This window comes from Myotis nattereri (genome assembly GCF_964212035.1).
Source record: "Myotis nattereri genome assembly, chromosome: 5".
Taxonomy (NCBI): domain Eukaryota; kingdom Metazoa; phylum Chordata; class Mammalia; order Chiroptera; family Vespertilionidae; genus Myotis; species Myotis nattereri.
In genome coordinates, this window is record NC_138080.1 from 94,329,358 (window position 1) to 94,345,654 (window position 16,297).

The 16,297-nt window shown below is 41.9% G+C and overlaps 1 protein-coding gene across 1 annotated transcript in view; it reads right to left on the reverse strand.

The window, feature by feature from the left end:
• The window catches only part of TIMD4 (T cell immunoglobulin and mucin domain containing 4), a 41,646-nt gene extending 27,176 nt beyond the window's left edge, over positions 1-14,470 (reverse strand). The window contains exons 1-2 of the mRNA XM_081092164.1: positions 14,387-14,470; positions 1,752-2,093 (exon numbers count right to left, since the gene is read on the reverse strand). Coding sequence (XP_080948290.1) covers positions 1,752-2,093; positions 14,387-14,444 — 400 coding nt within the window. The 5' untranslated portion in view covers positions 14,445-14,470. The remainder of the gene's footprint in view (positions 1-1,751; positions 2,094-14,386) is intronic.
• Between the last annotated feature and the right edge of the window lie 1,827 nt (positions 14,471-16,297).

A 16,297-nucleotide genomic window follows, 5' to 3' on the forward strand; every position in this document is an offset into this window, starting at 1 on the left:
ATATAAAGTTTCAGTCAAGCAAAATGAATAAACTCTGGAGATCTGCACAACATTGTGCCTATAGTTAACTCACATTAGGTGTTCTTTTCACAATAAAATAAAATTAAAATCTAAAAACACTGAGTCCAAAGTATGGTGAGGTGCAGTCTCTTTTGGATATTAAAGATTGGTTTGTGCCAGCACCACTCACCCCCTAAACGTTTGAATTTGGGTTCATTAGCCACAATTATTCTCCAGATACCACCTTACCAAATATGCCCAATTTCCATGAACTCTAATGGACTGAAAGACATCACTAGTTTCAAGAGAACATAGAAATGACCCCACAGAGTTTGGAGGTCAAACAAGTATTTTATAAAATAATAGCTGGTTATACCAACATTGAAAAGAGTAGACTCGGATTGGCATCATTTAATTCAATAAATCAGAATAGTTATTTTGAGAGAAAAAATATGCTAATGTATACAAAAATTCTCCAATTAGAAGCATCCACATTAGTTGTTCTCAAATTTAAAAGTGTATTAGAATAAACTAACAAACAAAATAGAACAGACTTATAGATACAGAGAACAAGCTGACAGCTGTCAGGGGGTTGGAGGACTGAGTGAAAAAGGTGACAGGGTTAAGCAAACAAACAAAACAAAAAAACTGAGAGACAGACACCAGTATGGGGATTACGGGAGGAAAAGGGGGTGGGGGAGGTGGAAGAGAGTGCAGAAGGGATAAATGGTGATGGAAGGAGACTTGACTTGGGATAGTGGACACACAATACAATATACAGATGATGCATTACACAATTGTATACTTGAATCCTATATAATTTATTAACCAATGTCACCCTAATAAATTCAATAAATATTAAAAAGCAATAAAATAAAGTACATTAGAGTCACCTAAGGAGCTTGTTAAGCATATTAATATCCAGACCCTGCCTTCGAAGATGCCCTTCCAGCTAGGAATGGAGCCCCAGATTCCTCCATCATTGATGAAAGCTGAACACAGGGCTTACTTTACAAGGCTCCATTCCAGACAAGCAGAAAATGTCATTATTGTTAGCATCATTTAGCCATAGACTGTCCTCCATGCAGCTCAAATCTTTTGTTTGTTTGTTTGTTTGTTTGTTTGTTTTTATTAATCCTCACTGGAGGATATTTTTTCCATTGATTTTTAGAGAGCGGAAGGGAGGGGCAAGGAGGAGAGAGAGAGAAACATCAATGTGAGAGAACCACATCAATTGTTTGCCTCCCTTGCAGCTCAAAGCTTTAGGAGTTCCACCTTATTCTAAATTTCACCAAAAGCAAGATAGTAACAGAAGGAAAAATATGCCTTAAAATGGCCCTGAGGGTCCCCACATCACATGCCCTTTTTTGCTGCCAGAAGCTGCAACCTACTGGCTGATGGGCTGAAGCTGACCACAGACATACTTTATTTAGCTTACACAGTATGTATTTTTCTAAATGTTGAAATCTTTGCCAACATGCAAAAATCAGTATATCTCACATAAAAACTGAGAGATCTGTGAACAGTGGGCAACAATCCCAAAGGTAAAAAGCAGCTGCCTTCTTCAGATTTGGCCCCTGGACATTTGCCGCACATCGTGGCTCCTCTTAGTCGGAGCAACACTTCTGAGCTGTAACCCGTCCACTCGTGGCTTAAGGAGCTAATGCTTCTCTCCCTGCCCTCACTAAACCCATCACCCATTAGCCACCAAATCTCTCCTTCCACAGGCATCAGCCCCTTCCTCTGCTCACCTCTCGTTAGCCTCAGGACAATGTTCTTCTTGACATCATTGAACCAGCCGGGCACCTCTATGCGGCAGCAGTACACAGCGCTGTCACCTTCGTTGGTGTTGAAGATGGTCAAAGAGACGTCGCCTCTCCAGATACTCCCCAGAAGCTGGTATTTTGCCGACTTCCGGGAGAGCACCCTCCTCTCATCGGTGTGGAGAAGTTCCTCGTTGCATTTGGATTTGGGACACGAGCCTTTGCCCCAGCACATGCTGTGGCTGCCCTGAGACCACGATGCATACGTGCAGGGCAAAGTCACCGACTGGCCCACGTATCCTGTCACGACAGTCTGTGCTGCAGCTGGCGCTGTGAGGAGGGATGAGAAAACCAGGTCGTGTGGTCCTGATGTATCTCAGACATGATCATTGTTGTGCAAACAGATGCTTCCAGGAAGATGCACAGGGGGGTAGTATATGTGTTTCTTTAGCCTAAATTCTGATATGTGCTTCACCAGAGCTGAGCTCCTAACTCCACATCCTTCCATCCCCCAAGTGGAGACAGCTGACCCACCTGAGTGTCTAAACTCATTTCCACAGCAAGACCTTTTGCTGATGTTTCTCTCTCTCTCCTCCCCGCTCCCTTCCACTCTGACCTTGAGTACCGTAAGATAAACCAATAGACTCTCCACTGAAAAATCCTGACCCTTTAACTCAATTCCCCTAACTCAGACAAACAGGTCTAAACATAGCACTTTGCCCACTGTATCCCAATGAACAGTGATTATGTTCTATTGACTTGAATATCTCAAATGGGTCTCCCTCTGTCCTCCAACACTGAGAGGGCTATGGCAGGAAGATGGGCTGCCAGACTATATACCATTGCTCTCTCTTTTCAGCACAGGAAATGAAAAGGAATTGCTCTGGACAATTTATTTGTTGTTAGACAATATGAAGTTAGGTGGAGTTTGAGGGTTTTTTAAATGTTAGAACTGAGTGAAGCAGACCACAGGAATTAGAATGGGAGCTGTGGCATACAAAAATGCCAGAGGGTAATATGGGAGGTATCACTACTGTGTGGTGTATCAGTAGGTTTACAGTTGTGAGTATGTGAAACACAGAATTTATTCTTGTATTATTATTTATTAATTATTGTATTATTTTCCATGTGAACTTGTACCCCACTCTAGTTCTAAGATGAAGTGTCCACTTTTCCCAACTTTGGCTGCTCATCATCATGACCCGGGGAGATTGTTAAATACAGATATTTTATTGACCAACCCTGAGTCAGAATCTCTGAGGCCAAAGCCCCTGGAAATGGACATCATCAAACTCTTCTGATATCATTGGCCACTCCCCCAGTGTGTGAGGACCACAGGACAAGCTCTTTGAAGATCACATCCATTTCTGAGAATCTGGGAAACATTCTCACTGCTGCCAGCCCACTGATTTAACTGAGCATCAGTACTTGTTCTAAACAACAGAAAACCTACTGAAGTGAGAGCGAGGCAGCTGAAGCTCCAGACCATCAGACTATATCCCAGGCACCAGGTTCCTGCTTCCTGTTTTCCTCCAGGACCCCCCTTGGCCCATGAGACCCCATGCACTAGCTGTGTTGACCCATTTGGCTAAGTTGTATAAGACATGGCCCACAGGCCCTGACCTGGTGTCAGGAACGTCTAGATATCCCTCTCTAGGGGGAGGTGAGCATCAACCCTAAAAGGCGCCCAGAGAGGAAGCCAAAGGGCATGCTGCCTGGGCTTTCCACAGTGGACTCCCATGATGAAGGTCATTCCAAATACAGAGCAGCCAGAGCCTTCCCTGCACTCACTGCCTCTTCACTTTGCTGCAGTGAAAATGTTTCACAGACCATAAATGCTGTAGAAGTCCACTCTGCCCACCGTCAACCCAGGAAAAAAGATAAGCAATTCATTGTTATCACCCTGTGTCATAACACATAGCAACACAGAACACGTGCGTCTAAAACCAATAACTTCTGAAACATAGGCTTGTTCCTATTTATATTGGGAGAATTAATTTTAAAATAGATGCAAGAGGAGAGTGAAGATGGCGGCGGTATAGGCAGACGCGTCCCAGGTTGTGTCCCGGAGCAAATGGAGTGAGCAGCTGAAACTAGTAACATCCACCCCGAATTGGCGAAATTGCTCAGCTGGTGAGACAGTTTGCAGCCGGGAAGAGCAGAACTCCTCTGGAAAGGTAAAAAAACCAGGGATTTGGGCAGGAAAGTTTGCCAGACCTCCGAGCCCAGAGAGTCGGAGGGAGACCGCGTGGCAGACAGCCACGTCCCTTTGGACAGGCACAGCCCCTGACGGGGGGGAAAGGAGAACCGCCGGATTCCTGGCGCCACCGGGGGAATTGAGAGCTGGGTTCTGTGATCACGGAGGACTGAACCTAAAGGGGGCAGCCTGAAGAGCTGACCAGACCATGCAGTCCCGGTAAGAGAAGAAGCTTACAGAAACCAAGCCTTTCCCGTTTCCGTGGTCGGCGTTTGTTTGTTTGTTTTCACTGAATCCTGTTCATGGGACATTTCGGATACAGACACTCACCTGTGCTGAAGAGAGGGAGAGTGTGCGGAGGAGTGGAATCTGGGGAGAGACTGAGGAGAGAGGGGGGGCCGGGAGAGGTGGCAGCGAATTGAGTGCTGAGACACCCCTGAGCCCAGGACTGGGGCAGCCATTCTCTCCGGAGAGTGAGACTCCTCCCCCCAGCCCCCAGGCAAGGAGCACAGCCACACCCAGATTCCACCCTGTAGGAGATCAAGGATTAAAATAACCTGATCAGTCCCTGCGAGTTAACAGGGTCAGGCCTATGGAGGGATTTTCAATCCCAGCAACAACACAGCGCCAGTAACTAACTATTGCGCAGCCAGCTCTGGGCAGTGAACTTCCACTGGACAGAGAGGCCCTATAGCCTCAGAGGCCAACCCCAGAACACTGCCACCCAGAGGCTGACCCACAAACTGACTCTTTGCTAAACACAAAATAAGGCAGTCTGGGAAACAAATGCGGCTTGCTTTAAAATAAGGACTGTGGTTTACAACACAGAGGAACAGTGTATCGCAGGGAAACTCAACACTCTCCTGAATACCTGGCAGGTCTAAGGCGAGCCACACTGAAGAATAGAAGAACCGAAGGACCTTCACTACTGCAATATTTTTTTCTTTTTTCACCTTTTAACTAAGAAACCAATTTTTTTTTCTCTTTTTTTTTCTTTTCTTCTCTTTTTTTTTCTTCTTTTTTTTTCTTCTTTTTTCCATCACCTGATTTTACCCTTTTAATTACTACCTTCTTATTTTTAACCAGTATTATTACTGCTACCATATTACCATTTTTTTTTTAAAGTGCCATTTTATTTTCTCTTTATTTTATTTTGGGATTAGTGTTTTCCATTCTATTTTCATCGTTATATTATTGGTTGTTTCTAGTTTGCATTCATCTCCAGGGAGCTGTTGCTGGAATTTGTTGGGATTAATGGCTGTTCTATAGGAGTATTCTCCTCATATAAAAAAAGTCTCTTCCCCTCTTCCACTTCATTCTCTCTTTTCGCTCTTTTTCTTTTCTTTTCTTTCCTCGCTTTTATTTTCCCCCCTCCTTTTTCCCAATTTCATTTTTGCACTCCTTTTTTTGGTCCCTACTTTTCTTTTCTTTTTTCTCTTTTATCTTTTTCTCCTCCTTCTTCCTTATCCCCTAATTCTCTTAATTCAGGTGGTCACCTTTATTTGGGGTTATTAATATCGTGAATATATTTGTGTATAGTGCCTAGTACGTGGTGCCTTGTTGTGTTGTATTTTGTGCCTTTAAATCAATGCAGCAGATCCAAGCAACAGCAACCTCCTGAGCACCAACACCCTCTGCTGAGGAACAGCAGCTGTACGTGAAACCTCGCCCCACCAGCCAGAAGAGCCACCACAGCTGTGAACAGCACCCACCAGAGGAGCTGCTGCCAACTGAAGAGCAGCTGCTACCGCAACCGCCCGAAGAGCAACTACAGACCAAGGAGTCACTGCTACCAAGGGAGCAACCACTGAACGACTCAACGTCTAGATATGTCAGTGAGATCAAACATGGGTAGACAAAGAAACCCCCAAAGGAAAGAGAAGGAGGACTCTCCAGAAAAGCAGCTAAGTAATACAGAGGCATGCAACATGACAGACAAAGAATTCAGAATAAGGGTCCTAGAGTGCATAAACCGGATGGAGGAAAAAATCGACAACCTCTGCAAGAAGCAAGAAGAAACAGATGAAAAAATCGATAACATATGGAAGAAGCTAGAAGAAACAGATGAAAAAATCGACAACTTAAGTAAGACCCAAGAAGAAATGAAGAGTGATATAGCTGCAATGAAAAACTCCATTGAAAGTATCAACAGTAGACTAGGAGAAGCGGAGGACCGAATTAGTGAATTAGAAGACAAGGAAGCAAAACACACCCAAAATGTACTGCAATTGGAGAAAAAAATTAAAAGACAGGAGGAGAGCCTAAGGGAGCTTTGGGACAACATGAAACGAAACAACATACGAATAATAGGGGTACCAAAACAACAGAAGGATGAACAAGGATTAGAAAATCTATTAGAAGAAATAATATCAGAAAACTTCCCTGAGGTGGGGAAGGAAAAAGTCACACAAGCCCAGAGAGTCCCAAACAAGGTGAACCCGAAAAGACCCACACCAAGACACATCATAATTACCATGGCAAATGTTCAGGACAAAGAGAGAATCTTACAGGCTGCAAGAGAGAGACGGAAAGTTACATACAAGGGATCTCCCATTAGATTGTCAAATGATTTCTCAACAGAAACACATCAGGCCAGAAAAGAATGGACAGAAATTTACAAAGTGATGCAAAGCAAAGGACTGAATCCAAGAATACTCTATCCAGCAAGGCTATCATTCAAACTTGAAGGGGAAATAAGAAGCTTCACAGACAAAAAAAGGCTAAGGGAGTTTATCACCACCAAGCCAGCAATGCAAGGAATGCTAAAGGGACTGGTATAAAAATAAGAAATAAAAAGCAAAGAAAGAAAACAGCCACACAAAAACAGAAATGGCTACAAACAAGTACCTTTCAATAATAACTTTAAACGTAAACGGACTAAATGCTCCAAACAAAAGACATCGAGTGGCTGAATGGATAAAAAAACATGACCCATACATCTGCTGTCTACAAGAAACCCACCTCATTAGAAGGGACTCACACAGACTGAAAGTAAAAGGATGGAAAAATATCTTTCAGGCAAATGGAAAGGAAAAGAAAGCTGGGGTAGCAATACTTATATCGGACAAAATAGACCTCAAAGTGAAGGCCATAAAAAGAGATAAGGAAGGCCACTTCATAATACTAAAGGGATCAATACAACAAGAAGATATAACTCTGGTAAACATATATGCACCCAATGCAGGAGCACCCAAATTCATAAAAAAACTCCTGGAAGATATCAAAGGAGAGATCGACAACAATACAATCATAGTCGGGGACTTTAATACACCACTGGCAACACTGGATAAATCCTCTAGACAAACAATCAGCAAAGAAACAGCAATCCTAAATGACTCACTAGATCAGATGTACTTAATTGACATCTTCAGAACACTTCACCCCAGTGCCACGGAATATACATTCTACTCAAATGCTCATAAGACATATTCAAAAATAGACCATATATTGGGTCACAAGCAAAGTATCCCCAAATTCAAGAAGATTGAAATCATAAAAAGCGTCTTCGCAGACCACGATGGCATAATATTAGAAATAAACTACAATAAAAACAACCCAAAATACTCAAACACCTGGAAGCTGAAGCATTGAAGATTGAAGCACTGAAGATTGAAATCATAAAAAGTGTCTTCGCAGACCACGATGGCATAATATTAGAAATAAACTACAATAAAAACAACCCAAAATACTCAAACACCTGGAAGCATGCTATTAAATATTGATTGGGTTACCAATGAAATCAAAGAAGAAATTCGAAACATCCTGGAAACTAATGACAATGAAAACACAACAATCCAAAACCTATGGGACACAATGAAAGCAGTCCTGAGAGGGAAGTTTATAGCTCTGCAGGCCTATCTCAAAAAAACAAGAAAAAATGGTAGTAAATCAGCTAACTCTACAACTCAAAGAATTAGAAAGAGAGCAACAAGAAAACCCCAGAGTGAGCAGAAGGAAGGAGATAATAAAGATTAGAGCAGAAATAAATGACATAGAGACCAAAAAAAAAAAATACAGAAAATCAATGAAACCAAGAGCTGGTTCTTTGAAAGGATAAACAAGATTGACAAACCTCTAGCCAGACTCACCAAGAAGCAAAGAGAGAGGACCCAAATAAACAAAATCAGAAATGATAGAGGCGAAATAACAACAGACCCCACAGAAATACAAATGATTGTTAAAAAATACTATGGACAGCTCTACTCCAACAAACTAGACAACCTGGAGGAAATGGACAAATTCCTAGAAAAATACAACATTCCAAAACTCAATCAGGAAGAATCTAAAAATCTCAACAGGCCAATAACTATGGAAGAAATTGAAGCAGTCATCAAAAAGCTTCCAGCAAACAAAAGCCCAGGACCAGACGGCTTCACAGGGGAGTTTTACCAAACATTCAAGGAAGAACTAAAACCTATCCTCCTCAGACTACTACAAAAAATTCAAGAGGAAGGAACACTTCCAAGCTCATTCTATGAAGCCAGCATCACCCTAATACCAAAACCAGGGAAAGACAACACAATGAAAGAGAATTACAGGCCAATATCCCTCATGAACATAGATGCCAAAATCCTCAACAAAATCTTAGCAAATCGGATCCAGCAGTACATCAGAAAGATCATACACCATGACCAAGTAGGATTTATCCCAGGGATGCAAGGATGGTACAATATCCGCAAATCAATAAACATGATACATCACATAAACAAATTGAAAGAAAAAAAACCACATGGTCATATCAATTGATGCAGAAAAAGCATTTGACAAAATTCAACACCCATTTTTGATAAAAGCTCTCAGCAAGGTGGGAGTAGAAGGATCATACCTCAACATAATAAAAGCCATATATGACAGGCCCACAGCCAACATCATACTCAATGGGCAAAAACTAACACCATTTCCCCTAAGAACAGGAACAAGACAGGGATGCCCCCTCTCACCACTCCTGTTCAACATAGTACTGGAAGTGTTAGCCATTGCAATTCGGCAAGAAGAAGAAATAAAAGGCATCCAAATTGGAAAAGAGGAAGTAAAACTGTCCTTATTTGCAGACGACATGATATTATACATACAGAACCCTAGAGACTTCATCAAAAAGCTACTAGACTTAATACATGAATTTGGCAATGTAGCAGGATACAAAATTAACCCCAAGAAATCTGAGGCATTTCTATACACCAATAGTGAACTTTCAGAAAGAGAGATTATAAAAACAATCCCGTTTACCATCGCACCAAAAAAATTAAGCTACCTAGGAATAAACTTAACTAAAGAGGTAAAAGACCTCTACTCAGAAAACTACAGGACGTTGAAAAAAGATATAGAGGAAGACATAAACAGATGGAAGAACATACCGTGCTCATGGATTGGTAGAATCAACATCATTAAAATGTCCATACTACCCAAAGCAATCTATAAATTCAACGCACTTCCCATTAAAATACCAACGGCATACTTCAGAGATCTAGAACGAACTCTCCAAAAATTCATCTGGAATAAAAAAAGACCTCGAATAGCTACAGCAATCCTGAAAAAGACCAAAGTAGGTGGGATCTCAATACCAGATATTAAGTTGTATTACAAAGCCACTGTTCTCAAAACTGCCTGGTACTGGCACAAGAATAGGCATATAGATCAATGGAATAGAATAGAGAGCCCAGAAATCGGCCCGAACCAATATGCTCAATTAATATTTGACAAAGGAGGCAAGAACATACAATGGAGCCAAGATAGTCTCTTCAATAAATGGTGTTGGGAAAATTGGACAGATATATGCAAGAAAATGAAACTAGACCACCAACTTACACCATACACAAAAATAAACTCAAAATGGATAAAGGACTTAAATGTACGACAGGAAACCATAAAAATTCTAGAAGAATTCAAAGGCAACAAAATCTCAGACATATGCCGAAGCAATTTCTTCACTGATACAGCTCCTAGGGCACTTGAAACTAAAGAGAAAATGAACAAATGGGACTACATCAAAATAAAAAGCTTCTGCACAGCAAAAGAAACCATCAACAAAACAACGAGAAAACCCACTGTGTGGGAAAACATATTTGCCAATGTCATATCTGATAAGGGCCTAATCTCCAAAATTTATAGGGAACTCATACAACTCAACAAAAGGAAGATAAACAATCCAATCAAAAAATGGGCAAAGGACCTAAATAGACACCTTTCAAAAGAGGACATTCAGAAAGCCAAGAGACATATGAAAACATGCTCAAAGTCACTAATCATCCGAGAGATGCAAATCAAAACAACAATGAGGTACCATCTCACACCTGTCAGAATGGCTTTCATCAACAAATCAACAAACAACAAGTGCTGGAGAGGATGTGGAGAAAAAGGAACACTTGTGCACTGCTGGTGGGAATGCAGACTGGTGCAGCCACTATGGAAGACAGTATGGAGTTTCCTTAAAAAACTGAAAATGGAACTCCCATTTGACCCTGTGATCCCACTCCTAGGAATATATCCCAAGAAACCAGAAACACCAATCAGAAAGGATATATGCACCCCTATGTTCATAGCAGCACAATTCACCATAGCTAAGATCTGGAAACAGCCTAAGTGCCCATCAGTAGATGAATGGATTAGAAAACTGTGGTACATCTACACGATGGAATACTATGCTGCTCTAAAAAGGAAGGAACTCTTACCATTTGCAACGTCATGGATGGAACTGGAGAGCATTATGCTAAGTGAAATAAGCCAGTCAATGAAGGAGAAATACCACATGATCTCACTCATTGATGGATAATAGAGACCATTATAAACTTTTGAACAATAATAGATACAGAGGCAGAGCTGCCTCAAACAGATTGTCAAACTGCAGCGGGAAGGCCGGGGAGGGTTGGGGGGCAGGAGGTAGGGGGGTAAGAGATCAACTAAAGGACTTGTATGCATGCATATAAGCATAACCAGTGGACATAAGACATTGGGGGATAGGGGAGGCTAGGGGACTGTCTAGGGCGGGGGGATAAAATGGACACATATGTAATACCCTTTGTAATACTTTAAGCAATAAATTAAAAAAAAAAATAAAAATAAAAAATAAATGTTCATAGCTAGCGCATAGGTTGCGTAAGACTACCACCACAGTTTCATAACAAAGCTATCTATGCAGCACTTTCACATCCATTTATTTTGCTTGTACTCCAAATTAACCTGCCCTATATAAATCTGACAGGGTGCCTATTATAATGAATACAAAATGAGAAAGAGACGCAGTTCAGTAGTAGAGTAGTTTGCCTGGGTTTGCAAACTAGTAAGTGATGAACTTGTCTAGATCAGTTCTTTTGACCCTGAATGCAATATTGAAACTATCCTTCATTTTATAATTTTAAAGTAGTTTAAAATTCAGTTATGCCTCTCTTTATTGTAACATGGATGAAATAAATGTAACTATCTAAAATTGAATATATCTTAGATTCATGAGGTTTTACCACTGGTGCTGTTAATTCCCAATAAAAGTTTTGCACCTAAAAAAATAAATAAATAAATAAATAAATAAATAAATAAATAAATAAAATAGATGCAAGAGTTATTTCTACTGGCGAGTCATCAGTTTACTTTCCCAAGTATTACAGCGTCACAGGAAGCATCCTACTTCTTAAGACCCAACAGAAAAACTAAAAAAGGACATAACAGGCAATTCATAGATGAGGCAATATGAGTAGCTAGTAAATTTCACCTATTTGGCCAAAATTTAGAGTGCTGATAAAAGCAATTTTTAGCCAATAGGGATCTAGGAAAAGATAGCTTACCAGAGTCAACTACACAGAAATAGGGTAAGAATTGGTATAGCCATAGTGTGGGCCAATTTGGCAGTTTCTATTAATACTCAACATGCACATGTGCACTCTAAACCTTAGCAAGTTTGTGTTTTATTTACCCTAGAAAAGCACACATGCACAAGAAAACCTAATAGCAAATGTTTATTGCCACCTTCACATACATGTGAATGGAATGAACGTGTCTATGTGCCTGGCAAAACTGGCACATTCATTCCATGGAATCATGCGTAGAAGATTATTAGAATTAGATAGACTTATGCCAGTTGGCATGAAAACTCGGTCTTACGAAAGTATGAAAAGGGAAAATTTTAATATAACACATACAATGTAAAAACCATTAATAAAATAAATAAATAAAACAGTTCACACTGTGTATGTGCATGTGGGGGTGAGGGTATAGATATATGAAGCTAAATGCATAGAAAAGTGTCTGGTGGGATATACCCCCAACTCATTGTGTTGGTCCTCTCCATGACAGTTGGAAAGGGATGGGGCCTGGGGGTGGTCCTCAAAAGGGATTTATAGCTTTATTTTTTTCACCAAGGGTGTTTCTGTATTACTCATCTGATTCAAAATTGATGGTTTGGAAAAAAAAGGAAGCAGGCAATTAGGCATTTTGCTGTGGCAGAAAAACACCCATTAGGCGTACATTGTAAGCCTCATGGGCCTTTTGTTCTTGGAGGAAAGCCACAGTAAGCCTAACCTCATTGTCATTGTAAAATAAAGGGGATAATGACTTCCCTCAGAAAGCGTTTCTAAGGTTCACATGAGACGAAATATCAACGCCACATGGAATTAATGAAGTAACCAAACACAGGAGAATTTAGAAATAGGACCAAAAAACCCTGGTTTTTTTTCCAGTTACAAAAGTGTCCTGGAGCAGAGGAATTGTTGGTGTCAAATCAATTCCGTTTTTCAGAAGCTACCCAGGATGGTGTGGGGACAACCTGGGTTCTGGTGCCAGTGGTGTCTCCTCCAGCTGGTGACCTGGTGACCTGAAGGAAGGCCCTTCCCCCACCCGGGTCTCAGTTTCACCATCTGCAGCCTGGAGTTTCTGATTCAGCATCTTTGAAGGGCATGTGCAGCATTGATGGATTCTCGGTGATTCTGAACAGCCATTCTCTTCTAATTTGGTCATTTTAGAAAAGACCCAAATGAAAAAGGAGAAAGTTTACCAGCTACTGTCTCCTTTAAACAGGGTTAAAGAAACCCACCCTAGCTCAACCAACAGCTCAGCAACCAGCCAGTAACTGGCTATGTGGACTTAGACCCCAGCAACTTTCAGCATAACAAAATCAAGTTCCCAGAACACCTCAAGTTCCCAGAACAAGATAAAGACCTTTGAAAACATTGATTAAAAGAAGAAGAAGAAAAAAAAGCAGACAGGGGCTGCTTTTATTCCATTAATGGCCACAGTGTATCTGGGGAGATAAGCAGCTCAGTGACCTGTTCTCTGATGGGGGGGGGGGGGGGGGGGTGGAGGCGGGGCCGGGGCGGGAGGCACAGCGGAGCTCCAGGGAGGACAGGAACTCATAGCAGAAATTCCTGAATCAGACCTAACTGGTTTGGCTCTGTGGATAGAGCATCGGCCTGCGGACTGAAAGGTCCCAGGTTCTATTCCGGTCAAGGGCATGTACCTTGGTTGGGGGCACATCCCCAGTAGGAGGTGTGCAGGAGGCAGCTGATCCGTGTTTCTCTCTCATCGATGTTTCTAACTCTCTATCCCTCTCCCTTCCTCTCTGTAAAAAAATCAATAAAATACATTAAAAAAAAAAAAAAGAAATTCCTGAATCAGTCCTGAGTGCTCAGGAAAAGCCCACCTTTGGAGGAGACCTGAGGACCCATGGGCTTGCAGAAGAGAAGCAGAGAGAACTGCAGGGCACAGGCTGGACAGGTAAAGGAAACACCTTTGCTGTCCTTGAAAGATTCATTCTCAAACAACTACCAAACTTTTAAAACCGCAAGAGACATTAGATACTGTCTAGTTCTAGAATCACAGATGGTGAACACTGGTCTGATCCAGGTCCCTCATTTCACACAGGGGCGAGCCAGGGCTTGTTAAACGTGTTCCCAGTGCCTACTGTCAGCGAGCGGACAGGACTCGGGCTCAGCACGCGCATTTGCCCTCTGCCACCAGGATGCACAGGTCTCACCAGGGCGGACCTCTGCATCGTCCAAAACCTGGGAACAATGTGCAAGAAGAAACCGCTCCTTGAAACTTCCTCCCCGGCAAAGTAATCCAACAGGCAAACTAAAACTGACAATCAAGAGAAAAAGAAGAATTACAAGAAGAGCCCTTTCCAGAGCTAATTGCCCTCCATCTGACGGCACTGAGAACATCTGCAGAGGACATTTTTTTTCCCCATTTCATCTGACCCCTTATTTCGGTGTTTCTTCTTAAATTGCCATTTCTGATATGAACACAAATGACCCCACCCTGAAACCCCCAAAGCGGTCTCAGGATAAAACTTTGTATGACAGCAGGAGGAGGGACCACCCAAACAAGAAACCCTGGGTGGGGGAGGGAATGAGGTAGGCTTCTGCTCCCTGAAGCCCACCAGCCAAGGAGCCCCATCTCAGGGTGCGGAGCCCCCCTCCTCCGTGGCAGGTCAGACACTTACTCAGATAAAGCCACCACAGCTCCCTCAGCAGCCAGAGGATGACAGGCCCTCTGGACATTTTGACTGTCGGCCGACCCCAGGAGTCTGTCTGTCTGTCCGCCCAAACTTCATTTCTTATACTCCAGTTAATGCTGACAGGGCGGGACCTTTTTGTTTTCATTTCTCTTTTTTGGCTGAAAACCTTCCCTTTCCCCCATCCCGAATGGCCTTCCTGGATCTGGGATGCATGAAGACATGCACTGAGTACTTTTCTCCTGGACACTGGGGGCGGGGGGGGGGGGGGGGCGGTGCACAAATGGGGGCTGGGGGTGTGATGGCGTGGGCGAACGTGTAGTACATATTCTTTTATCTTAGAAATGCAACTATCGATGACAATGTTTGTGTCTAGGAGGGTCACACACTGGAGAAAGACACTAAGCTCGGTTTTCTTCTCTCTCTAAGGTAGGGTCCGTGGACAGGCTGCATGGACTTCACAAACATCCTCGATTTGCATGACTGCATTAAATCATAGTGTTCTGGAGAGAGGGATCACCACAGTTCTAGGTATTTCATATCTTTGCCACCTTCTTCTTTTGCATAGGGGAGGTTTGCCGTTGTACAGCCAGGCCTCCCTCGCTCTCAGTCAGTACATCTCAAGTTATGTAATTTCATTCATGGCCATGGCATTTGGCTCAAAGATGGACAAGTGACCCAAAGCCAAGGGTACATAATCTTGGGTTGTTATTAGGACTTCTGAGAGACAGGGACCCTCCCTATTTTCCAATGGTCTTTGAGCTGTGAGGAAATGAGGGTGAATCCAACGTTAGCCATCCCACCACCAGTAGGTGAAGCCGGAAGACAAGTGGAGAATTAGAGAAGCCTGGGTCTTTGACCTGGTTTGAGCCCCTGAAACAAGGCACACCAATGTACCAATAAATTCTCTATGGGGCTTAAGCCAATTTGTGTTGGGTTTTCTGTCATTTGGAATTAAAATACCCCAATTTCTTAAACCTAGAAGGACTTCTACATAGTAGCAATTAAGCTGATGACTAAAATTTTCCCCTAAGAGTTTACAACTATTGACTGCTCCAACTACCTGTTTCATTAAACACCAGCTTCACCCTGAGCTTTCAATTATTTGTCTACCTATTATGCTCTATGGCAATGATTTTCAAAGGGTGTGCCACGGCACACAGTATGTCACAAGAATTTTTTAAAAATGCAATACCTGATTGTTTAGTCAGGGGCATGGACCCCTTTTCCCTTAGATTGCCAAATGGAAAAATGACAACAGCCAACACAACAGCCATCTGGTGTGAGTGAATCAAAATTATATCTATTTTTTGTCAGATCAGCAATAAATGTATTTTTTGGTGTGCCTCGGAATTTTAGTAATTAGTTAATGTGTGCCATGAGATGGAAATGATTGAAAATCTCTGCTCTAGGCCTGTGGGATTTCTGCTAGACTCTAGAAATAAAGATAAATAGGCATCCTAACCGTAAGAACCTGACAGTTTTAAATCTTTGAGCAGATGAGGTATTATCAGGCCCCATTTTAAAGATAAGGCCATAGAAGGACAGAGATAAAAGATAGTACATAATAGGAAGAAAATTGAATTCAGGTTTTCTGATAAAGAGTTCTTTGCAGTAACCAGTACTTCCTTTCTGGCAAATGGGGTTAAATGTAATCCTGCTTATTCATTTTTATTTGTTCATTTCTTCATCAATTATAGCACAACTATGGCCCATGGATCAAATCTATCTTGGTAAATACAGTTTTATTGCAACACAGCCATGGTAGGTATTTACATATTGTCTATGGCTGCTTTCACGCTACAATGGCAGAGTTGTGTAAATGCAAAAGATACTGTACGGTTTTAATAGAAAAAGTTCTCTAACCCCTGAACTATATATTGAGTTCACGCTATGTGA